The sequence below is a fragment of the Oncorhynchus kisutch genome, unplaced genomic scaffold (genome assembly GCF_002021735.2).
Source record: "Oncorhynchus kisutch isolate 150728-3 unplaced genomic scaffold, Okis_V2 Okis05a-Okis16b_hom, whole genome shotgun sequence".
NCBI classification, from domain to species: Eukaryota; Metazoa; Chordata; class Actinopteri; order Salmoniformes; family Salmonidae; genus Oncorhynchus; species Oncorhynchus kisutch.
The window spans coordinates 3,914,136-3,938,825 of record NW_022261982.1 but is presented as its reverse complement, the minus strand read 5'-3'; the positions used below and the strand labels follow the sequence as shown (position 1 = coordinate 3,938,825).

Sequence of the window (24,690 nt, the reverse complement as noted above, 5' to 3'; positions counted from 1 at the left end):
CCCATAGGGCGGCGCACAATTTGGCCCAGCGTCGTCCGGGTTAGGGAGGGTTTGGCAGGGGTAGGCCGTCATTGTAAAATAAGAATTTGTTACCGACTTACTTGCCTAATTAAATAAAAGGTAAAAAAAAAAAATATATATATATATATATATATAAACTCCTGAGACGTTTGACTTTGAAACAACCACCACAACCACACAGACAACAGATCACTCAACAGGAGAATAATAGAGTTTTATTTTCATTTCAGTCGAGTTTGTTCATCCATTCATGCTCAGTCTAACAAATCCAAGACTCCAGCTAAAACAGTAGACATCACAGAAAACCTATCATCTAGACTACATGTAGAGGACATAAAGACACTATCATCTAGACTACATGTAGAGGACATAAAGACACTATCATCTAGACTACATGTAGAGGACATAAAGACACTATCATCTAGACTACATGTAGAGGACATAAAGACACTATCAACTAGACTACATGTAGAGGACATAAAGACACTATCAACTAGGCTACATGTAGAGGACATGAAGAAACTATCATCTAGACTACATGTAGAGGACATAAAGACACTATCAACTAGACTACATGTAGAGGACATGAAGAAACTATCATCTAGACTACATGTAGAGGACATAAAGACACTATCATCTAGACTACATGTAGAGGACATAAAGACACTATCATCTAGACTACATGTAGAGGACATAAAGACACTATCAACTAGACTACATGTAGAGGACATAAAGACACTATCAACTAGACTACATGTAGAGGACATAAAGACACTATCAACTAGACTACATGTAGAGGACATGAAGACACTATCATCTAGACTACATGTAGAGGACATAAAGACACTATCATCTAGACTACATGTAGAGGACATAAAGACACTATCAACTAGACTACATGTAGAGGACATAAAGACACTAGACTACATGTAGAGGACATAAAGACACTAGACTACATGTAGAGGACATAAAGACACTATCATCTAGACTACATGTAGAGGACATGAAGGAAAACACTTGTGATATCCTGTCAAGATGTAAACTAGAGCATCACACATATCAGGGTTTTTCTACCAAGTTTGCACAACCTAAAATAGCAGCGAGCGCTCGGCAGGCATGCAGGCAGGCTGGCAATTCAAACAGGCAGCAGCCTGCCCAGCTTGGTTCAGTTCAGCCTGTATCTGAGCTAGATAAGCCCGTTATAAATCAACCCAGGCTCACTGCTGACGGTTCGGGGACAACATGGGAAGGAGCGTAGCTGCTCATTTGGAACATTTGCATTTGATACAGGCAGCATTGTTTAGTCAAATCTATTCAGGTAACTCAACAAAAACAACCCTGAAAGAACAGTCTTCACGTCAACACTCTCAATGATCCAACTTGAACATGGTGTCATTAAAGGAAGGAGGCGATGTTCGTCTACATTGGATTGCTGGTGAATCCATAACATGGACAGCAGTGGCAGCATTGAGAACCAACTGTGACATGTAGCCTTCTTCACAGAGATGACAACACACTGAAGAAACATCCTTCCTATGTCACTCAGTACTCCTGACTTTCCCTCCTTCCTTGGTTGAGGAAAACATTTGGTTTTAATGTTCATTTCTTTATGAAGAAGCGAGTGATGTCTGAAGCCACCTTGGAGGCTGCCAGTCCTTTCTTCACCTGGCTTCTGTCCTTGGCTTGCTGAGCTGTCCTCTGTAAAACACACAGCCTACTGTCATCAGTACTCTGTCCTCTGCAAAACAAACAGCCTACTGTCATCAGTACTCTGTCCTCTGTAAAACACACAGCCTACTGTCATCAATACTCTGTCCTCTGCAAAACACACAGCCTACTGTCATCAGTACTCTGTCCTCTGTAAAACACACAGCCTACTGTCATCAATACTCTGTCCTCTGCAAAACAAACAGCCTACTGTCATCAGTACTCTGTCCTCTGTAAAACACACAGCCTACTGTCATCAGTACTCTGTCCTCTGCAAAACAAACAGCCTACTGTCATCAGTACTCTGTCCTCTGTAAAACACACAGCCTACTGTCATCAATACTCTGTCCTCTGCAAAACACACAGCCTATTGTCATCAATACTCTGTCCTCTGCAAAACACACAGCCTACTGTCATCAGTACTCTGTCCTCTGCAAAACACACAGCCTACTGTCATCAATACTCTGTCCTCTGTAAAACACACAGCCTACTGTCATCAGTACTCTGTCCTCTGTAAAACACACAGCCTACTGTCATCAGTACTCTGTCCTCTGCAAAACACACAGCCTACTGTCATCAATACTCTGTCCTCTGCAAAACACACAGCCTACTGTCATCAATACTCTGTCCTCTGCAAAACACACAGCCTACTGTCATTAATACTCTGTCCTCTGCAAAACACACAGCCTATTGTCATCAATACTCTGTCCTCTGCAAAACACACAGCCTACTGTCATCAGTACTCTGTCCTCTGCAAAACACACAGCCTACTGTCATCAATACTCTGTCCTCTGCAAAACACACAGCCTACTGTCATCAATACTCTGTCCTCTGCAAAACACACAGCCTACGGTCATCAATACTCTGTCCTCTGCAAAACACACAGCCTACTGTCATTAATACTCTGTCCTCTGCAAAACACACAGCCTATTGTCATCAGTACTCTGTCCTCTGTAAAACACACAGCCTACTGTCATCAGTACTCTGTCCTCTGCAAAACACACAGCCTACTGTCATCAATACTCTGTCCTCTGCAAAACACACAGCCTACTGTCATCAATACTCTGTCCTCTGCAAAACACACAGCCTACTGTCATTAATACTCTGTCCTCTGTAAAACACACAGCCTACTGTCATCAATACTCTGTCCTCTGTAAAACACACAGCCTACTGTCATCAATACTCTGTCCTCTGTAAAACACACAGCCTACGGTCATCAATACTCTGTCCTCTGCAAAACACACAGCCTACTGTCATCAGTACTCCGTCCTCTGTAAAACACACAGCCTACTGTCATCAATACTCTGTCCTCTGTAAAACACACAGCCTACTGTCATCAATACTCCATCCTCTGTAAAACACACAGCCTACTGTCATCAATACTCTGTCCTCTGTAAAACACACAGCCTACTGTCATTAATACTCTGTCCTCTGTAAAACAAACACTACTGTCATCAATACTCTGTCCTCTGTAAAACAAACAGCCTACTGTCATCAGTACTCTGTCCTCTGTAAAACAAACAGCCTACTGTCATCAGTACTCTGTCCTCTGTAAAACAACAAAGGACCACTTTATACTGTAACATGGTATTAAATTATAACATGTTGGTGTATTATACTATAACATGATATTATACTATAACATATTATACTATAACATATTATACTATAACATGGTATTATACTATAACATATTATACTATAACATGGTATTATACTATAACATATTATACTATAACATGGTATTACATTATAACATGGTAATATCACATGGTATTACATTATAACATGGTGGTGTATTATATTATAACACAGTATTATAACATGGTATTATATTATAACATGGTATTATACTATAACATGGTATTATATTATAACATGGTATGATACTATAACATGGTATTATATTATATCATGGTATTATACTATAACATGGTATTATATTATAACATGGTATTATATTATAACATGGTATTATACTATAACATGGTATTACATTATAACATGGTATTATATTATAACATGATATTATATTATAACATGGTATTATACTATAACATGGTATTATATTATAACATGGTGGTCTATTATACTATAACATGGTATTGTATTATATCATGGTATTATACTATAACATGGTATTATATTATAACATGGTGGTCTATTATACTATAACATGGTATTGTATTATATCATGGTATTATATTATAACATGGTGGTGTATTATATTATAACATGGTATTATATTATAACATGGTATTATATTATAACATGGTGGTCTATTATATTATAACATGGTATTATATTATAACATGGTATTATATTATAACATGGTGGTCTATTATACTATAACATGGTATTATATTATAACATGCTATTATAACATGGTATTATATTATAACATGGTATTATATTATAACATGGTGGTGTATTATAACATGGTATGATATTATAACATGGTATGATATTATAACATGCTATTATAACATGGTATGGTATTATAACATGGTATGATATTATAACATGGTATGATATTATAACATGGTATGATATTATAACATGGTATGATATTATAACATGCTATTATAACATGGTATGGTATTATAACATGGTATGATATTATAACATGGTATGATATTATAACATGGTATGGTATTATAACATGGTAATATAACATGCTATGATATTATAACATGGTGGTGTATTATAACATGGTGGTGTATTATATTATAACATGGTATGATATTATAACATGGTATGGTATGATATTATGGTGGTGGTTTGAGGGGGCATATGGGTGTAATGAAGCACCATGTGGGACTGAGTGTTTATGTCGACACAGAGGAACGGGGACCAGGACCCTTGTGGTTCTGTGGCAGACGGTGCAGTGTCTGTAGGTTGTCCAGGGAACACTGTGTGTCTGTGTGTGATGGTGTGTGTGTGTGTGTGTCTGTAGGTTGTCCAGGGAACACTGTGTGTCTGTGTGTGATGGTGTGTGTGTGTCTGTGTGTGATGGTGTGTGTGTGTCTGTGTGTACTCAACTCTTACGGTTCTCTGGCAGACGGTGCAGAGTGTCTGTAGGTTGTCCAGGGAACACTGTGTGTTTGTGTGTGATGGTGTGTCTGTGTGTGTCTGTGTGTACTGGACTCTTACGGTTCTGTGGCAGACATTGCAGAGTGTCTGTAGGTTGTCCAGGGAACACTGTGTGTTTGTGTGTGATGGTGTGTCTGTGTGTGTCTGTGTGTACTGGACTCTTACGGTTCTGTGGCAGACAGTGCAGAGTGTCTGTAGGTTGTCCAGGGAACACTGTCCTCCCCCACTGTAGACGGGTCGGATGTGGTCCACCTGCCAGAACTGACCCTCCACGGGGGCACGGATCATCTCATTCAGCTGGACACAACAGACAACTTTAATAAACACATTTCTCAGTAAAGGAGGTAGTATAATGATTATATAATGTACAGTTTTAATAGCTCAAATGGGTAAAAAAAACAATTTGGTGTAAGAAATATTTGTAAAATCCCTTGTGAGTTTTGTCCATGTGTTTTTCATAATAGGATCTTGTCAGCCTTCCCGTGTCAGCATCACATTGCCTCCGCCTGTCTGTCTTCAGACAGAGAGAATGACAAGGCTCTAATGTAAGAGAACGAGCTGGGGACTCTGGGAACAGGTAGGAAACCAAACGCCTGTAATTCTAGTTCTATGGCCTGGAGCTGGGGACTCTGGGAACAGGTAGGAAACCAAACGCCTGTAATTCTAGTTCTATGGCCTGGAGCTGGGGACTCTGGGAACAGGTAGGAAACCAAACGCCTGTAATTCTAGTTCTATGGCCTGGAGCTGGGGACTCTGGGAACAGGTAGGAAACCAAACGCCTGTAATTCTAGTTCTATGGCCTGGAGCTGGGGACTCTGGGAACAGGTAGGAAACCAAACGCCTGTAATTCTAGTTCTATGGCCTGGAGCTGGGGACTCTGGGAACAGGTAGGAAACCAAACGCCTGTAATTCTAGTTCTATGGCCTGGAGCTGGGGACTCTGGGAACAGGTAGGAAACCAAACGCCTGTAATTCTAGTTCTATGGCCTGGAGCTGGGGACTCTGGGAACAGGTAGGAAACCAAACGCCTGTAATTCTAGTTCTATGGCCTGGAGCTGGGGACTCTGGGAACAAGTAGGAAACCAAACGCCTGTAATTCTAGTTCTATGGCCTGGAGCTGGGGACTCTGGGAACAGGTAGGAAACCAAACGCCTGTAATTCTAGTTCTATGCCCTGGAGCTGGGGACTCTGGGAACAGGTAGGAAACCAAATGCCTGTAATTCTAGTTCTATGGCCTGGAGCTGGGGACTCTGGGAACAGGTAGGAAACCAAACGCCTGTAATTCTAGTTCTATGGCCTGGAGCTGGGGACTCTGGGAACAGGTAGGAAACCAAACGCCTGTAATTCTAGTTCTATGGCCTGGAGCTGGGGACTCTGGGAACAGGTAGGAAACCAAACGCCTGTAATTCTAGTTCTATGGCCTGGAGCTGGGGACTCTGGGAACAGGTAGGAAACCAAACGCCTGTAATTCTAGTTCTATGGCCTGGAGCTGGGGACTCTGGGAACAAGTAGGAAACCAAACGCCTGTAATTCTAGTTCTATGGCCTGGAGCTGGGGACTCTGGGAACAGGTAGGAAACCAAACGCCTGTAATTCTAGTTCTATGCCCTGGAGCTGGGGACTCTGGGAACAGGTAGGAAACCAAACGCCTGTAATTCTAGTTCTATGGCCTGGAGCTGGGGACTCTGGGAACAGGTAGGAAACCAAACGCCTGTAATTCTAGTTCTATGGCCTGGAGCTGGGGACTCTGGGAACAGGTAGGAAACCAAACGCCTGTAATTCTAGTTCTATGGCCTGGAGCTGGGGAACACTAGAACCAAAATGGAGGCATTTCAATTTGAAGCTAAGCCTTTTCTTTTCTCCATTTTATGTGGAAAGAGCCAGAGAAGGGGAACCCTGGGGACGATTCAGCCCAGAAATCAATCTCCATTCCTGGGAAGAAGCGGTAGATAGAGTAGCGCTCTCCCAACATTAGCCACAAGAGAACCGGGGGGGGGGTCACATACCCACAGAGGAGAAGAAAAGCAAAGCTGTACTCAGGAACAAGCTCCGTTCCACCACGACTACCGACCCACCTCCACCCCCTCCTCGGTCCATACAGAACATTCACTCTGCATTCCCCCACTGGTCTACTAATGCCTTAGAAAGCCTTTACTAAAGCTAGAGTCCTCAGACCTCCTATACAGCGCACCAATACAATGCGTTAATCAGCAGTTGTTATCGGTGGTTTCTGTGCAGTACAGAGGTCCTGTTAGTGTTAGGCCAAATCCATCCATTGATCTGTGAGCGAGAAGGCAGAAGGTCTTTCCAGTAGAAATGGCAGAGCCAAATCTAACAGGCTCTTGGCTGAGGTGAGGTTGAGCTGTGGGAGAAATCCATGGAGGATCTGACAGTACTGGCCAATCTATTTACTGTGAGCCGAGAGAGAGGAAGTCACACACGCACACAGGTTGAGAGAGGAACTTGTGTGTCCACAGTACAGTACACCCCCTCCACACACACCCGTCATCCACACCCACACCCACACCCCCTCCACCCACACATCTAATGGTTTATCTTCCCCCAGCACAAAGCAGCAGTTTCCAGGGAAGATAAGTGTCAGTCAGTAGTAGAGAGGACTGAGTCCCTCTCATTTCAGTCTCTTCTCTGTGTTCTCCCCCTCCTCTCCCAGTGTATAATATAATGTCTACTAAAGCCTTTAGTGGTCTCCCCAGATCCAGGGGATTAGTTGGAACAGGTGACACCCGTCTGTTCTCCACACTACACACGCTGCTTTATATCAGAAGTGGCTTCAAATGTCTAAATGGGTCCTTTCCATTTCAGTGTTTTCTGTAAAACTTCAGTAGTGTGATATGCTAATTTGAGAAGAGAGAGATGATACTGCTCTTGATAAATCCAGTTGAAAATCAACCCACATGAATAGTATGACTGTTCTCTCTGTCTGTAGATTTGTGCACCTTTAAAAAGCTCATGTCTGTAAAGGGCTCATAAAGTCATGTAGAAGACTGTATCCCGACTAAGAGAGCTCAGGTAGTGTAGGTCAGACCCCATACAGAGTAATGGAATGCTCCTAGGTCCCCCCATACAGAGTAATGGAATGCTCCTAGGTCCCTCTCTGTATCACAGACCTGGGGGGCTAAAGACATCCAAAACAACCAACCTGTTTGAGTGACAGCTGGGCCAGCCCGGTGTTCTCTAGCATCTCCTTCCTGTGTGTGGGCGGGGCGTCGCGGACCTTCAGGTACAGCTGGTGGGCTTGCAGGCCGCAGCTCTGACACACCCCCTGCTCCGTCTGCAGTACCCGGGCACGCATGTAGGCCTGGCTGGAGCGCAGCTGGAACTCCTCCTGACACCTAAGTAGAATACAACAGAATAACTTGATGTTTTCTTTGTAGAGCTTTAATTAAGGAACGCAGTAGGCCTACGAGGCAACACTAATAATAGCAGGGTATACAACACCACTGATGGGTGAACTTGGCTTTACTTTGATGATACTGCTACTTACGTCTGGCTACAGAAGCAGGTGTCCCAGGCTCCTCCGGTGGACCCACAGGCCTTGTGGCAGGACAGACACAAGGGTCGACCCTCACTGTCCAGCACCTGCAGGTACCCAGCTTCAGCCTCTGACGGGCCCTCAGGAGCACCAACAGGAGGCTCTGGGTGCACCTCGGATGGTCTGGGGGGAGAGATGGAAAGAGACAGAGACACAGAGAGGGAGGGAGGATTGTCAGTCATCTGCCCAACAAGTGAATAAATAGTATTAATCCACTGGGCACAGACATCAATTCAACGTCTATTCCACGTTGGTTCAACGTAATTTCAACGACATGACGATTCCGTCTGCCTTGCGGTCAGACGCCAAGCAGTTGCCGTACCAGGCAGTGATGCAACCAGTCAGGATGCTCTCGAAGTTGCAGCTGTAGAACCTTTCGAGGATCTCAGGACCCATGCCAAATCTTTTTAGTTTCCTGAGGGGGATTAGGATTTGTCGTGCCCTCTTCACGACTGTCTTGGTGTGTTTGGACCATGTTAGTTTGTTGGTGATGTGGACACCAAGGAACTTGAAGCTCTCAACCTGCTCCACTAAAGCCCTGTCGATGAGAATGGGGGCGTGCTCGGTCCTCCTTTTCCTGTAGTCCACAATCATCTCCATAGTCTTGGTTACGTTAAGGGATAGGTTGTTATTCTGGCACCACCCGGCTAGGTCTCTGACCTCTTCCCTATAGGCTGTCTCGTCGTTGTCGGTGATCAGACCTACCACTGTTGTGTCATCTGCAAACTTAATGATGGTGTTGGAGTCGTGCGTGGCCATGCAGTCGTGGGTGAACAGGGAGTACAGCAGGGGACTGAGCACCCACCCCTGAGGGGCTCCAGTGTTGAGGATCAGCGTGGCAGATGTGTTGTTACCTACCCTCACCACCTAGGGACGGCCCGTCAGGAAGTCCAGGATTCAGTGGCAGAGGGAGGTGTTTAGTCCCAGGATCCTTAGCTTAGTGATGAACTTTGAGGGTACTATGGTGTTGAACGCTGAGCTGTAGTCAATGAACAGCATTCTCACGTAGGTGTTATTTTTGTCCAGGTGGGAAAGGGCAGTGTGGAGTGCAATAGAGATTGCATCATCTGTGGATCTGTTTGGGCGGTATGCAAATTGGAGTGGGTCTAGCGTTTCTGGGATAATGGTGTTGATGTGAGCCATTACCAGTCTTTCAAAGCACTTCATGGCTACAGACGTGAGTGCTACGGGTCTGTAGTCATTTAGGCAGAACAAATGTTCTTGGGCACAGGGACTATGGTGGTCTGCTTGAAACATGTTGGTATTACAGACTCAATCAGGGACATGTTGAAAATGTCAGTGAAGACACCTGCCAGTTGGTCAGCACATGCCCGGAGCACATGTCCTGGTAAACCGTCTGGCCCCGCAGCCTTGTGAATAATGACCTGTTTAAAATATCTTACTCACGTCAGCTACGGAGAGCGTGATCACACAGTCGTCTGGAACAGCTGATGCTCTCATGCATGCCTCAGTGTTGCTTGCCTCAAAGCTAGCATAGAAGTGACTGTGACGTGGCTGTGTTTCGATTTGTAGTCTGTAATAGTTTGCAAGCCCTGCCACATCCGACGAGCGTCGGAGCCGGTGTAGTACGATTCAATCTTAGCCCTGTATTGACGCGTTGCCTGTTTGATGGTTCATCGGAGGGTATAGCAGGATTTCTTATAAGCTTCCGGGTTAGAGTTCCGCACCTTGAAAGCGGCAGCTCTACCCTTTAGCTCAGTGGGAATGTTGCCTGTAATCCATGGCTTCTGGTTGGGGTATGTACGTACAGTCACTGTGGGGACGACGTCCTCGATATACTTATTGATGAAGCCAGTGACTGATTTGGTGTACTCCTCAATGCCATCGGAAGAATTCTGGAACATGTTCCAGTCTGTGATAGCAAAACAGTCCTGTAGTTTAGCATCTGCTTCACCTGACCACTTTTTTATAGACCGATAGCCAATTGTAAACTGGGGATTATTAGGTGACCGTGATGGTTTGATGGCCAGATTGGGAATTTAGCCAGGACACCGGGGTTAACACCCCTACTCTTACGATAAGTGCCATGGGATCTTTAATGAGTCAGGACACCCGTTTAACATCCCATCCGAAAGATGGCACCCTACACAGGGCAGTACCAATCACTGCCCTGGGGCATTGGGATATTTTTTAGACCAGAGGAAAGTGTGCCTCCTACTGGCCCTCCAACACCACTTCCAGCAGCATCTGGTCTCCCATCCAGGACCAACCCTGCTTAGCTTCAGAAGAAAGCCAGCAGTGGTATGCAGGGTGGTATGCTGCTGGCAAGGTATTGCATATTTAATATGCTGGTAGAAATGAGGTAGAACTGATTTAAGTTTCCCTGCATTAAAGTCTCTGGCCACTAGGAGCGCCGCCTCTGGGTGAGTGGTTTCCTTTTTGCTTATTTCCTTATACAGCTGACTGAGTGCGGTCTTAGTGCCAGCATCTGTCTGTGGTGGTAAATAAACAGCCACAAAAAGTATAGCTGAAAACTCTAGGCAAGTAGTGTGGTCTGCATTTTATCACAAGATTCTCTACTTCAGGCGAGCAAAATCTAGACTTCCTTAGATTTCGTGCACCAGCTGTTGTTTACAAATATTCACAGACCGCCCCCCCCTCGTCTTACCGGAGTGTGCTGTTCTATCCTGCCGGTGCAGCTTATATCCCGCTAGCTGAATATCCATGTCATCATTCAGCCATGATTCCGTGAAACATAAGATATTACAGAGTATGATGTCCCGTTGGTAGGATTTTCGTGATCGTACCTCGTCTAGTTTATTGTCCAATGATTGCACATTGGCGAGTAATATTGACGGTAACGGCAGCTTTCCCAGTTGCCTTCTGCGGATCCTTACGAGGCATCCCGCTTTGTGTCCTCTGTACCTGCGTCTCTTCCTCTTGCAAATAACTGGGATGTTGGCCTTGTCGGGTGTTTGGAGGATGTCCTGTGCGTCCTGCTGGTTGAAGAAAACATCTAATCTGAGGTGAGTGATCGCTGTCCTGACATCCTAACTAACGAACTGGTGCCTGTATAGAGGCTCGCTACTGTATAGAGGCTCGCTACTGTATAGAGGCTCGCTACTGTATAGAGCCTCGCTACTGTATAGAGCCTCACTACTGTATAGAGTCTAGCTACTGTATAGAGCCTCACTACTGTATAGAGTCTAGCTACTGTATAGAGTCTAGCTACTGTATAGAGTCTAGCTACTGTATAGAGCCTCACTACTGTATAGAGCCTCACTACTGTATAGAGCCTCACTACTGTATAGAGCCTCACTACTGTATAGAGCCTCACTACTGTATAGAGCCTCACTACTGTATAGAGCCTCACTACTGTATAGAGTCTAGCTACTGTATAGAGTCTAGCTACTGTATAGAGCCTCGCTACTGTATAGAGCCTAGCTACTGTATAGAGCCTAGCTACTGTATAGAGCCTAGCTACTGTATAGAGTCTAGCTACTGTATAGAGCCTCACTACTGTATAGAGTCTAGCTACTGTATAGAGTCTAGCTACTGTATAGAGCCTCACTACTGTATAGAGCCTCACTACTGTATAGAGCCTAGCTACTGTATAGAGTCTAGCTACTGTATAGAGCCTCACTACTGTATAGAGTCTAGCTACTGTATAGAGTCTAGCTACTGTATAGAGTCTAGCTACTGTATAGAGCCTAGCTACTGTATAGAGCCTCACTACTGTATAGAGTCTAGCTACTGTATAGAGTCTAGCTACTGTATAGAGCCTCACTACTGTATAGAGTCTCACTACTGTATAGAGCCTCACTACTGTATAGAGTCTCACTACTGTATAGAGTCTCACTACTGTATAGAGCCTCACTACTGTATAGAGCCTCACTACTGTATAGAGTCTAGCTACTGTATAGAGCCTCGCTACTGTATAGAGCCTCTCTACTGTATAGAGCCTCGCTACTGTATAGAGCCTCACTACTGTATAGAGCCTCGCTACTGTATAGAGCCTAGCTACTGTATAGAGTCTAGCTACTGTATAGAGTCTAGCTACTGTATAGAGTCTAGCTACTGTATAGAGCCTAGCTACTGTATAGAGTCTAGCTACTGTATAGAGCCTCACTACTGTATAGAGCCTCACTACTGTATAGAGTCTAGCTACTGTATAGAGCATCACTACTGTATAGAGTCTAGCTACTGTATAGAGTCTAGCTACTGTATAGAGCCTCGCTACTGTATAGAGCCTCACTACTGTATAGAGTCTAGCTACTGTATAGAGTCTAGCTACTGTATAGAGCCTCACTACTGTATAGAGTCTAGCTACTGTATAGAGCCTCACTACTGTATAGAGTCTAGCTACTGTATAGAGTCTAGCTACTGTATAGAGCCTAGCTACTGTATAGAGCCTAGCTACTGTATAGAGTCTAGCTACTGTATAGAGCCTCACTACTGTATAGAGTCTCACTACTGTATAGAGCCTCGCTACTGTATAGAGTCTCACTACTGTATAGAGCCTCACTACTGTATAGAGTCTAGCTACTGTATAGAGTCTAGCTACTGTATAGAGTCTAGCTACTGTATAGAGTCTAGCTACTGTATAGAGCCTAGCTACTGTATAGAGCCTAGCTACTGTATAGAGCCTAGCTACTGTATAGAGTCTAGCTACTGTATAGTCTAGCTACTGTATAGAGCCTCACTACTGTATAGAGCCTCACTACTGTATAGAGCCTAGCTACTGTATAGGGTCTAGCTACTGTATAGAGCCTCACTACTGTATAGAGCCTCACTACTGTATAGAGCCTCACTACTGTATAGAGCCTCACTACTGTATAGAGCCTCTACTGTATAGAGCCTCACTACTGTATAGTCTAGCTACTGTATAGAGTCTAGCTACTGTATAGAGTCTAGCTACTGTATAGAGCCTCACTACTGTATAGAGTCTAGCTACTGTATAGAGCCTCACTACTGTATAGAGTCTAGCTACTGTATAGAGCCTCACTACTGTATAGAGCCTCTACTGTATAGAGCCTCACTACTGTATAGAGTCTAGCTACTGTATAGAGCCTCACTACTGTATAGAGTCTAGCTACTGTATAGAGCCTCACTACTGTATAGAGCCTCACTACTGTATAGAGTCTAGCTACTGTATAGAGCCTCACTACTGTATAGAGCCTCACTACTGTATAGAGCCTAGCTACTGTATAGAGCCTCACTACTGTTATTTTCACTGTCTTTTTTACTGTTGGTTATTTCTTATCTTACCTATTGTTCACCGAATACCTTTTTTGCACTATTGGTTAGAGCCTGTATGTAAGCATTTCACTGTAAGGTGTCTACTCTACACCTGTTGTAGTCGACGCACGTGACAAATAAACTTAGATTTGAAACAACGTTGATTCAACCAGTGTGTGGAAGCTACTGTATTACTATACAGTTACAAGGCATTCATTCAATAGGAACATCTAAGCATGGCTTTGGGGAGCTGGGACATATGGTTGTTGTCTGTGTGAGTCCTCCTCCTGGCTGGAGAAGCAGAGGGAGAGGAAGGTGAGCCTGGACCACTGCCACAGTGTGGATGTGTTTCTTACAGCGCTCCACCAGGGTACTTGCCTGTCCGCACGTTAGGGAACAGATGGGACACGGCTCTCTGGAGCGCCCCCGATGATCCTCGAACCAATCAGCAAGACTCGCTGGGTGAGAGAGAAAGAGCCAGTCCCTGTGGTGGTTGCCATAGCGATGTGCTCCATCTATCCAACAAGCCTTCAGTCAATTGCCTCTAAAACAGTGGATTATAGCCTGGTTCCTCTGTGGTAAACACTCACTGGTCCCATAGCCTCTAAAACAGTGGATTATAGCCTGGTTCCTCTGTGGTAAACACTCACTGGTCCCATAGCCTCTAAAACAGTGGATTATAGCCTGGTTCTCTGTGGTAAACACTCACTGGTCCCATAGCCTCTAAAACAGTGGATTATAGCCTGGTCGCTCTGTGGTAAACACTCACTGGTCCCATAGCCTCTAAAACAGTGGATTATAGCCTGGTTCCTCTGTGGTAAACACTCACTGGTCTTGTACAGGCCAGGACATAGACAAGTGTTCATTGAGCCTCACTGGCGAAACCCACGAAAAGACAGACTTACTTCAACCTTCTAAACGTCAAGTGAGGACACATTTAGTTCCTTGGGTACTGAACAACATTTAGTTCCTTGGGTACTGAACAACATTTAGTTCCTTGGGTACTGAACAACCATTAGTTCCTTGGGTACTGAACAACAATTAGTTCCTTGGGTACTGAACAACAATTAGTTCCTTGGGTACTGAACAACAATTAGTTCCTTGGGTACTGAACAACAATTAGTTCCTTGGGTACTGAACAACAATTAGTTCCTTGGGTACTGAACAACAATTAGTTCCTTGGGTACTGAACAACAATTAGTTCCTTGGGTACTGAACAACAATTGTACAGACAGGACATACCGTGGTCTTTCAATGTAATATCATTTCAATGTGGAGGGGAAAGTCTGGCACTGTGAACTAGTGTTGCTATGACTCTCTAGGAGACTGGAGACCTACTTCTCTGGGACGGAGGCAGAGGTGTTGGGTCGGGACATAGAGGCAGTTCTCCTCTTGGTGAAGAAGATCTCCTTGTTGACCATGCGGACAGTTCCTCCATCACACTGGGCCTTACTGAGAGAGGCCTGGGACACATCTTCTTTGGTTAGATACCTTGATGGAGGGAGGAAGAGTATGGTTAGATACCTGGATGGAGGGAGGAAGAGTATGGTTAGGTACCTGGATGGAGGGAGGAAGAGTATGGTTAGATACCAGAACGGATGGATGGGGGAGGAGAGTGGGAGTTTGGTTAGGATGGAGGGAGGCAGGCAGGCAGGGAGGGAGGAGAAAGTTACCTGGGGGGAGGAAGGAGGAGGAAGAGTAAGGTCAGATAGTTGGATGAGGAGAGGAAGGGGACACATCAAAGAGGAGGAATCTTGAAGAAAGGAGGAGGAGGAGGAAGAAGAGAGGAAGGGGCAGATTTGCATGAAAGAAAGAAGGGGTGAGGGGACTGTTGGGCTTCAAACAGCCCAGTGTAGAGAGGCTGGATGAAAGGACATGAAAGCCAGGTCCAGCTGACAGTAGTACTGAGAGGTGTTGGGCGGAGGGGTGTGTGTGTGTGTGTGTGTGTGTGTGTGTGTGTGTGTGTGTGTGTGTGTGTGTGTGTGTGTGTGTGTGTGTGTGTGTCCAAAAGGCTAAACTGATCCTATATCAGCAGCACTCCTACTCTGAGTCCCTTCGTGAAGACGGCCCTGATCCTTCAGGACAACCCAGCACAGCACTACAGCAGAGTCTAACTAACCTCAGGATAATCACCTTCCCATCCATCTTCTTACTACAAGATAATCACCTTCCCATCCATCTCCTCACTACAAGATAATCACCTTCCCATCCACCTCCTCACTACAAGATAATCACCTTCCCATCCACCTCCTTACTATAAGATAATCACCTTCCCATCCATATCCTTACTCCTGTATTGTATTAGCTCAGTTACAGTGTGAATCTCTACCTCTGTAGGAACCAGGGTTCGCAGTTGGACTTCGTTTCTACCATACTTTCTCAGCTTGAAGTCTTTAACCAACATATCATCTCTGGAAATCAGCTTGATGCGCAGTCAATGGGGCAAACCTTGATTAGCGAATAAATCCCACATTCTGTCAAATGCTTTCCTCCTACGTCCACTGTGATTGGCTCTTGAGACACCCACCCCCACATGAACCAGGATGAATCTGTGATTAACTGATGCCGTCTGGGCACCAACACAGCAGGATGGAGACATAGGACAGGTTCAACCCCCCTCCCCCCACCACCTACCTCTTGGTGCTGCTGTGTTTGCGCTGGGTGCTGGTCAGTTGGTCCAGGACCAGGACTGGGCTGCAGAACAGGAGACCACTGCGGCGGATCAGTCTCTGCTTCATGGCTGTCAGAGTGCTCCACTGCTGAACAAACCTCAATATCTGACCCACACAGACAGTCACATCAACACCACTTTAAACCTCAGTGCCTTACCCACACAGATAGTCACATCAACTCCACTTTAAACCTCAGTGCCTGACCCACACAGAGAGAGTCACTTTGAAGCAGTCAAAAAAGACACAATCTGTAATTCATTTTACAGCCAAACGGCAGCCACATTAAATGAAATGACCATTGAACAGTGCCTTTAAATGACTGTGCCTTTAAAATGCCTACCTCTAGGCGACAGCTTCCCTGTAGTGACTACAGTGACGTCTACCTCTAGGCGACAGCTTCCCTGTAGTGACTACAGTGACGTCTACCTCTAGGCGACAGCTTCCCTGTAGTGACTACAGTGACGTCTACCTCTAGGCGACAGCTTCCCTGTAGTGACTACAGTGACGTCTACCTCTAGGCGACAGCTTCCCTGTAGTGACTACAGTGACGTCTACCTCTAGGCGACAGCTTCCCTGTAGTGACTACAGTGACGTCTACCTCTAGGCGACAGCTTCCCTGTAGTGACTACAGTGACGTCTACCTCTAGGCGACAGCTTCCCTGTAGTGACTACAGTGACGTCTACCTCTAGGCGACAGCTTCCCTGTAGTGACTACAGTGACGTCTACCTCTAGGCGACAGCTTCCCTGTAGTGACTACAGTGACGTCTACCTCTAGGCGACAGCTTCCCTGTAGTGACTACAGTGACGTCTACCTCTAGGCGACAGCTTCCCTGTAGTGACTACAGTGACGTCTACCTCTAGGCGACAGCTTCCCTGTAGTGACTACAGTGACGTCTACCTCTAGGCGACAGCTTCCCTGTAGTGACTACAGTGACGTCTACCTCTAGGCGACAGCTTCCCTGTAGTGACTACAGTGACGTCTACCTCTAGGCGACAGCTTCCCTGTAGTGACTACAGTGACGTCTACCTCTAGGCGACAGCTTCCCTGTAGTGACTACAGTGACGTCTACCTCTAGGCGACAGCTTCCCTGTAGTGACTACAGTGACGTCTACCTCTAGGCGACAGCTTCCCTGTAGTGACTACAGTGACGTCTACCTCTAGGCGACAGCTTCCCTGTAGTGACTACAGTGACGTCTACCTCTAGGCGACAGCTTCCCTGTAGTGACTACAGTGACGTCTACCTCTAGGCGACAGCTTCCCTGTAGTGACTACAGTGACGTCTACCTCTAGGCGACAGCTTCCCTGTAGTGACTACAGTGACGTCTACCTCTAGGCGACAGCTTCCCTGTAGTGACTACAGTGACGTCTACCTCTAGGCGACAGCTTCCCTGTAGTGACTACAGTGACGTCTACCTCTAGGCGACAGCTTCCCTGTAGTGACTACAGTGACGTCTACCTCTAGGCGACAGCTTCCCTGTAGTGACTACAGTGACGTCTACCTCTAGGCGACAGCTTCCCTGTAGTGACTACAGTGACGTCTACCTCTAGGCGACAGCTTCCCTGTAGTGACTACAGTGACGTCTACCTCTAGGCGACAGCTTCCCTGTAGTGACTACAGTGACGTCTACCTCTAGGCGACAGCTTCCCTGTAGTGACTACAGTGACGTCTACCTCTAGGCGACAGCTTCCCTGTAGTGACTACAGTGACGTCTACCTCTAGGCGACAGCTTCCCTGTAGTGACTACAGTGACGTCTACCTCTAGGCGACAGCTTCCCTGTAGTGACTACAGTGACGTCTACCTCTAGGCGAAGCTTCCCTGTAGTGACTACAGTGACGTCTACCTCTAGGCGAGAGCTTCCCTGTAGTGACTACAGTGACGTCTACCTCTAGGCGACAGCTTCCCTGTAGTGACTACAGTGACGTCTACCTCTAGGCGACAGCTTCCCTGTAGTGACTACAGTGACGTCTACCTCTAGGCGACAGCTTCCCTGTAGTGACTACAGTGACGTCTACCTCTAGGCGACAGCTTCCCTGTAGTGACTACAGTGACGTCTACCTCTAGGCGACAGCTTCCCTGTAGTGACTACAGTGACGTCTACCTCTAGGCGACAGCTTCCCTGTAGTGACTACAGTGACGTCTACCTCTAGGCGACAGCTTCCCTGTAGTGACTACAGTGACGTCTACCTCTAGGCGACAGCTTCCCTGTAGTGACTACAGTGACGTCTACCTCTAGGCGACAGCTTCCCTGTAGTGACTACAGTGACGTCTACCTCTAGGCGACAGCTTCCCTGTAGTGACTACAGTGACGTCTACCTCTAGGCGACAGCTTCCCTGTAGTGACTACAGTGACGTCTACCTCTAGGCGACAGCTTCCCTGTAGTGACTACAGTGACGTCTACCTCTAGGCGACAGCTTCCCTGTAGTGACTACAGTGACGTCTACCTCTAGGCGACAGCTTCCCTGTAGTGACTACAGTGACGTCTACCTCTAGGCGACAGCTTCCCTGTAGTGACTACAGTGACGTCTACCTCTAGGCGACAGCTTCCCTGTAGTGACTACAGTGACGTCTACCTCTAGGCGACAGCTTCCCTGTAGTGACGTCTACCTCTAGGCGACAGCTTCCCTGTAGTGACGTCTACCTCTAGGCGACAGCTTCCCTGTAGTGACGTCTACCTCTAGGCGACAGCTTCTCTGTAGTGACTACAGTGACGTCTACCTCTAGGCGACAGCTTCCCTGTAGTGACTACAGTGACGTCTACCTCTAGGCGACAGCTTCCCTGTAGTGACTACAGTGACGTCTACCTCTAGGCGACAGCTTCCCTGTAGTGACTACAGTGACGTCTACCTCTAGGCGACAGCTTCCCTGTAGTGACTACAGTGACGTCTACCTCTAGGCGACAGCTTCCCTGTAGTGACTACAGTGACGTCTACCTCTAGGCGACAGCTTCCCTGTAGTGACTACAGTGACGTCTACCTCTAGGCGACAGCTTCCCTGTAGTGACTACAGTGACGTCTACCTCTAGGCGACAGCTTCCCTGTAGTGACTACAGTGACGTCTACCTCTAGGCGACAGCTTCCCTGTAGTGACTACAGTGACGTCTACCTCTAGGCGAGAGCTTCCCTGTAGTGACTACAGTGACGTCTACCTCTAGGCGAGAGCTTCCCTGTAGTGACTACAGTGACGTCTACCTCTAGGCGACAGCTTCCCTGTAGTGACTACAGTGACGTCTACCTCTAGGCGACAGCTTCCCTGTAGTGACTACAGTGACGTCTACCTCTAGGCGACAGCTTCCCTGTAGTGACTACAGTGACGTCTACCTCTAGGCGACAGCTTCCCTGTAGTGACTACAGTGACGTCTACCTCTAGGCGACAGCTTCCCTGTAGTGACTACAGTGACGTCTACCTCTAGGCGACAGCTTCCCTGTAGTGACTACAGTGACGTCTACCTCTAGGCGACAGCTTCCCTGTAGTGACTACAGTGACGTCTACCTCTAGGCGACAGCTTCCCTGTAGTGACTACAGTGACGTCTACCTCTAGGCGACAGCTTCCCTGTAGTGACTACAGTGACGTCTACCTCTAGGCGACAGCTTCCCTGTAGTGACTACAGTGACGTCTACCTCTAGGCGAGAGCTTCCCTGTAGTGACTACAGTGACGTCTACCTCTAGGCGAGAGCTTCCCTGTAGTGACTACAGTGACGTCTACCTCTAGGCGACAGCTTCCCTGTAGTGACTACAGTGACGTCTACCTCTAGGCGACAGCTTCCCTGTAGTGACTACAGTGACGTCTACCTCTAGGCGACAGCTTCCCTGTAGTGACTACAGTGACGTCTACCTCTAGGCGACAGCTTCCCTGTAGTGACTACAGTGACGTCTACCTCTAGGCGACAGCTTCCCTGTAGTGACTACAGTGACGTCTACCTCTAGGCGACAGCTTCCCTGTAGTGACTACAGTGACGTCTACCTCTAGGCGACAGCTTCCCTGTAGTGACTACAGTGACGTCTACCTCTAGGCGACAGCTTCCCTGTAGTGACGTCTACCTCTAGGCGACAGCTTCCCTGTAGTGACGTCTACCTCTAGGCGACAGCTTCCCTGTAGTGACGTCTACCTCTAGGCGACAGCTTCTCTGTAGTGACTACAGTGACGTCTACCTCTAGGCGACAGCTTCCCTGTAGTGACTACAGTGACGTCTACCTCTAGGCGACAGCTTCCCTGTAGTGACTACAGTGACGTCTACCTCTAGGCGACAGCTTCCCTGTAGTGACGTCTACCTCTAGGCGACAGCTTCCCTGTAGTGACGTCTACCTCTAGGCGACAGCTTCCCTGTAGTGACTACAGTGACGTCTACCTCTAGGCGACAGCTTCCCTGTAGTGACTACAGTGACGTCTACCTCTAGGCGACAGCTTCCCTGTAGTGACGTCTACCTCTAGGCGACAGCTTCCCTGTAGTGACTACAGTGACGTCTACCTCTAGGCGACAGCTTCCCTGTAGTGACTACAGTGACGTCTACCTCTAGGCGACAGCTTCCCTGTAGTGACGTCTACCTCTAGGCGACAGCTTCCCTGTAGTGACTACAGTGACGTCTACCTCTAGGCGACAGTGACGTCTACCTCTAGGCGACAGCTTCCCTGTAGTGACGTCTACCTCTAGGCGACAGCTTCCCTGTAGTGACGTCTACCTCTAGGCGACAGCTTCCCTGTAGTGACGTCTACCTCTAGGCGACAGCTTCCCTGTAGTGACGTCTACCTCTAGGCGACAGCTTCCCTGTAGTGACGTCTACCTCTAGGCGACAGCTTCCCTGTAGTGACGTCTACCTCTAGGCGACAGCTTCCCTGTAGTGACGTCTACCTCTAGGCGACAGCTTCCCTGTAGTGACGTCTACCTCTAGGCGACAGCTTCCCTGTAGTGACGTCTACCTCTAGGCGACAGCTTCCCTGTAGTGACGTCTACCTCTAGGCGACAGCTTCCCTGTAGTGACGTCTACCTCTAGGCGACAGCTTCCCTGTAGTGACGTCTACCTCTAGGCGACAGCTTCCCTGTAGTGACTACAGTGACGTCTACCTCTAGGCGACAGCTTCCCTGTAGTGACTACAGTGACGTCTACCTCTAGGCGACAGCTTCCCTGTAGTGACAACAGTGACGTCTACCTCTAGGCGACAGCTTCCCTGTAGTGACTACAGTGACGTCTACCTCTAGGCGACAGCTTCCCTGTAGTGACTACAGTGACGTCTACCTCTAGGCGACAGCTTCCCTGTAGTGACTACAGTGACGTCTACCTCTAGGCGACAGCTTCCCTGTAGTGACTACAGTGACGTCTACCTCTAGGCGACAGCTTCCCTGTAGTGACTACAGTGACGTCTACCTCTAGGCGACAGCTTCCCTGTAGTGACTACAGTGACGTCTACCTCTAGGCGACAGCTTCCCTGTAGTGACTACAGTGACGTCTACCTCTAGGCGACAGCTTCCCTGTAGTGACTACAGTGACGTCTACCTCTAGGCGACAGCTTCCCTGTAGTGACTACAGTGACGTCTACCTCTAGGCGACAGCTTCCCTGTAGTGACTACAGTGACGTCTACCTCTAGGCGACAGCTTCCCTGTAGTGACTACAGTGACGTCTACCTCTAGGCGACAGCTTCCCTGTAGTGACTACAGTGACGTCTACCTCTAGGCGACAGCTTCCCTGTAGTGACTACAGTGACGTCTACCTCTAGGCGAGAGCTTCCCTGTAGTGACTACAGTGACGTCTACCTCTAGGCGACAGCTTCCCTGTAGTGACAACAGTGACGTCTACCTCTAGGCGACAGCTTCCCTGTAGTGACTACAGTGACGTCTACCTCTAGGCGACAGCTTCCCTGTAGTGACTACAGTGACGTCTACCTCTAGGCGACAGCTTCCCTGTAGTGACTACAGTGACGTCTACCTCTAGGCGACAGCTTCCCTGTAGTGACTACAGTGACGTCTACCTCTAGGCGACAGTGACGTCTACCTCTAGGCGACAGCTTCCCTGTAGTGACGTCTACCTCTAGGCGACAGCTTCCCTGTAGTGACGTCTACCTCTAGGCGACAGCTTCCCTGTAGTGACGTCTACCTCTAGGCGACAGCTTCCCTGTAGTGACGTCTACCTCTAGGCGACAGCTTCCCTGTAGTGACGTCTACCTCTAGGCGACAGCTTCCCTGTAGTGACGTCTACCTCTAGGCGACAGCTTCCCTGTAGTGACGTCTACCTCTAGGCGACAGCTTCCCTGTAGTGACGTCTACCTCTAGGCGACAGCTTCCCTGTAGTGACGTCTACCTCTAGGCGACAGCTTCCCTGTAGTGACGTCTACCTCTAGGCGACAGCTTCCCTGTAGTGACGTCTACCTCTAGGCGACAGCTTCCCTGTAGTGACGTCTACCTCTAGGCGACAGCTTCCCTGTAGTGACGTCTACCTCTAGGCGACAGCTTCCCTGTAGTGACTACAGTGACGTCTACCTCTAGGCGACAGCTTCCCTGTAGTGACTACAGTGACGTCTACCTCTAGGCGACAGCTTCCCTGTAGTGACAACAGTGACGTCTACCTCTAGGCGACAGCTTCCCTGTAGTGACTACAGTGACGTCTACCTCTAGGCGACAGCTTCCCTGTAGTGACTACAGTGACGTCTACCTCTAGGCGACAGCTTCCCTGTAGTGACGTCTACCTCTAGGCGACAGCTTCCCTGTAGTGACGTCTACCTCTAGGCGACAGCTTCCCTGTAGTGACGTCTACCTCTAGGCGACAGCTTCCCTGTAGTGACGTCTACCTCTAGGCGACAGCTTCCCTGTAGTGACGTCTACCTCTAGGCGACAGCTTCCCTGTAGTGACTACAGTGACGTCTACCTCTAGGCGACAGCTTCCCTGTAGTGACTACAGTGACGTCTACCTCTAGGCGACAGCTTCCCTGTAGTGACAACAGTGACGTCTACCTCTAGGCGACAGCTTCCCTGTAGTGACTACAGTGACGTCTACCTCTAGGCGACAGCTTCCCTGTAGTGACTACAGTGACGTCTACCTCTAGGCGACAGCTTCCCTGTAGTGACTACAGTGACGTCTACCTCTAGGCGACAGCTTCCCTGTAGTGACTACAGTGACGTCTACCTCTAGGCGACAGCTTCCCTGTAGTGACTACAGTGACGTCTACCTCTAGGCGACAGCTTCCCTGTAGTGACTACAGTGACGTCTACCTCTAGGCGACAGCTTCCCTGTAGTGACTACAGTGACGTCTACCTCTAGGCGACAGCTTCCCTGTAGTGACTACAGTGACGTCTACCTCTAGGCGACAGCTTCCCTGTAGTGACTACAGTGACGTCTACCTCTAGGCGACAGCTTCCCTGTAGTGACTACAGTGACGTCTACCTCTAGGCGACAGCTTCCCTGTAGTGACTACAGTGACGTCTACCTCTAGGCGAGAGCTTCCCTGTAGTGACTACAGTGACGTCTACCTCTAGGCGACAGCTTCCCTGTAGTGACTACAGTGACGTCTACCTCTAGGCGACAGCTTCCCTGTAGTGACTACAGTGACGTCTACCTCTAGGCGACAGCTTCCCTGTAGTGACTACAGTGACGTCTACCTCTAGGCGACAGCTTCCCTGTAGTGACTACAGTGACGTCTACCTCTAGGCGACAGCTTCCCTGTAGTGACTACAGTGACGTCTACCTCTAGGCGACAGCTTCCCTGTAGTGACTACAGTGACGTCTACCTCTAGGCGACAGCTTCCCTGTAGTGACTACAGTGACGTCTACCTCTAGGCGACAGCTTCCCTGTAGTGACTACAGTGACGTCTACCTCTAGGCGACAGCTTCCCTGTAGTGACTACAGTGACGTCTACCTCTAGGCGAGAGCTTCCCTGTAGTGACTACAGTGACGTCTACCTCTAGGCGACAGCTTCCCTGTAGTGACTACAGTGACGTCTACCTCTAGGCGACAGCTTCCCTGTAGTGACTACAGTGACGTCTACCTCTAGGCGACAGCTTCCCTGTAGTGACTACAGTGACGTCTACCTCTAGGCGACAGCTTCCCTGTAGTGACTACAGTGACGTCTACCTCTAGGCGACAGCTTCCCTGTAGTGACTACAGTGACGTCTACCTCTAGGCGACAGCTTCCCTGTAGTGACTACAGTGACGTCTACCTCTAGGCGACAGCTTCCCTGTAGTGACTACAGTGACGTCTACCTCTAGGCGACAGCTTCCCTGTAGTGACTACAGTGACGTCTACCTCTAGGCGACAGCTTCCCTGTAGTGACTACAGTGACGTCTACCTCTAGGCGACAGCTTCCCTGTAGTGACTACAGTGACGTCTACCTCTAGGCGACAGCTTCCCTGTAGTGACTACAGTGACGTCTACCTCTAGGCGACAGCTTCCCTGTAGTGACTACAGTGACGTCTACCTCTAGGCGACAGCTTCCCTGTAGTGACTACAGTGAC

At 47.8% G+C, this 24,690-nt stretch overlaps 1 protein-coding gene across 1 annotated transcript in view; it reads right to left on the bottom strand.

Annotated features, from left to right (window-relative positions):
• Positions 1–214: 214 nt before the first annotated feature.
• The window catches only part of LOC109876264 (DNA annealing helicase and endonuclease ZRANB3), an 84,868-nt gene continuing 60,392 nt past the window's right edge, over positions 215–24,690 (bottom strand). Inside the window, exons 18-23 of the mRNA XM_031813254.1 lie at positions 16,206–16,348; positions 14,910–15,062; positions 8,325–8,495; positions 7,980–8,172; positions 4,987–5,118; positions 215–1,719 (exon numbers count right to left, since the gene is read on the bottom strand). Of these exons, the coding sequence (XP_031669114.1) occupies positions 1,621–1,719; positions 4,987–5,118; positions 7,980–8,172; positions 8,325–8,495; positions 14,910–15,062; positions 16,206–16,348 (891 nt within the window). The 3' untranslated portion in view covers positions 215–1,620. The remainder of the gene's footprint in view (positions 1,720–4,986; positions 5,119–7,979; positions 8,173–8,324; positions 8,496–14,909; positions 15,063–16,205; positions 16,349–24,690) is intronic.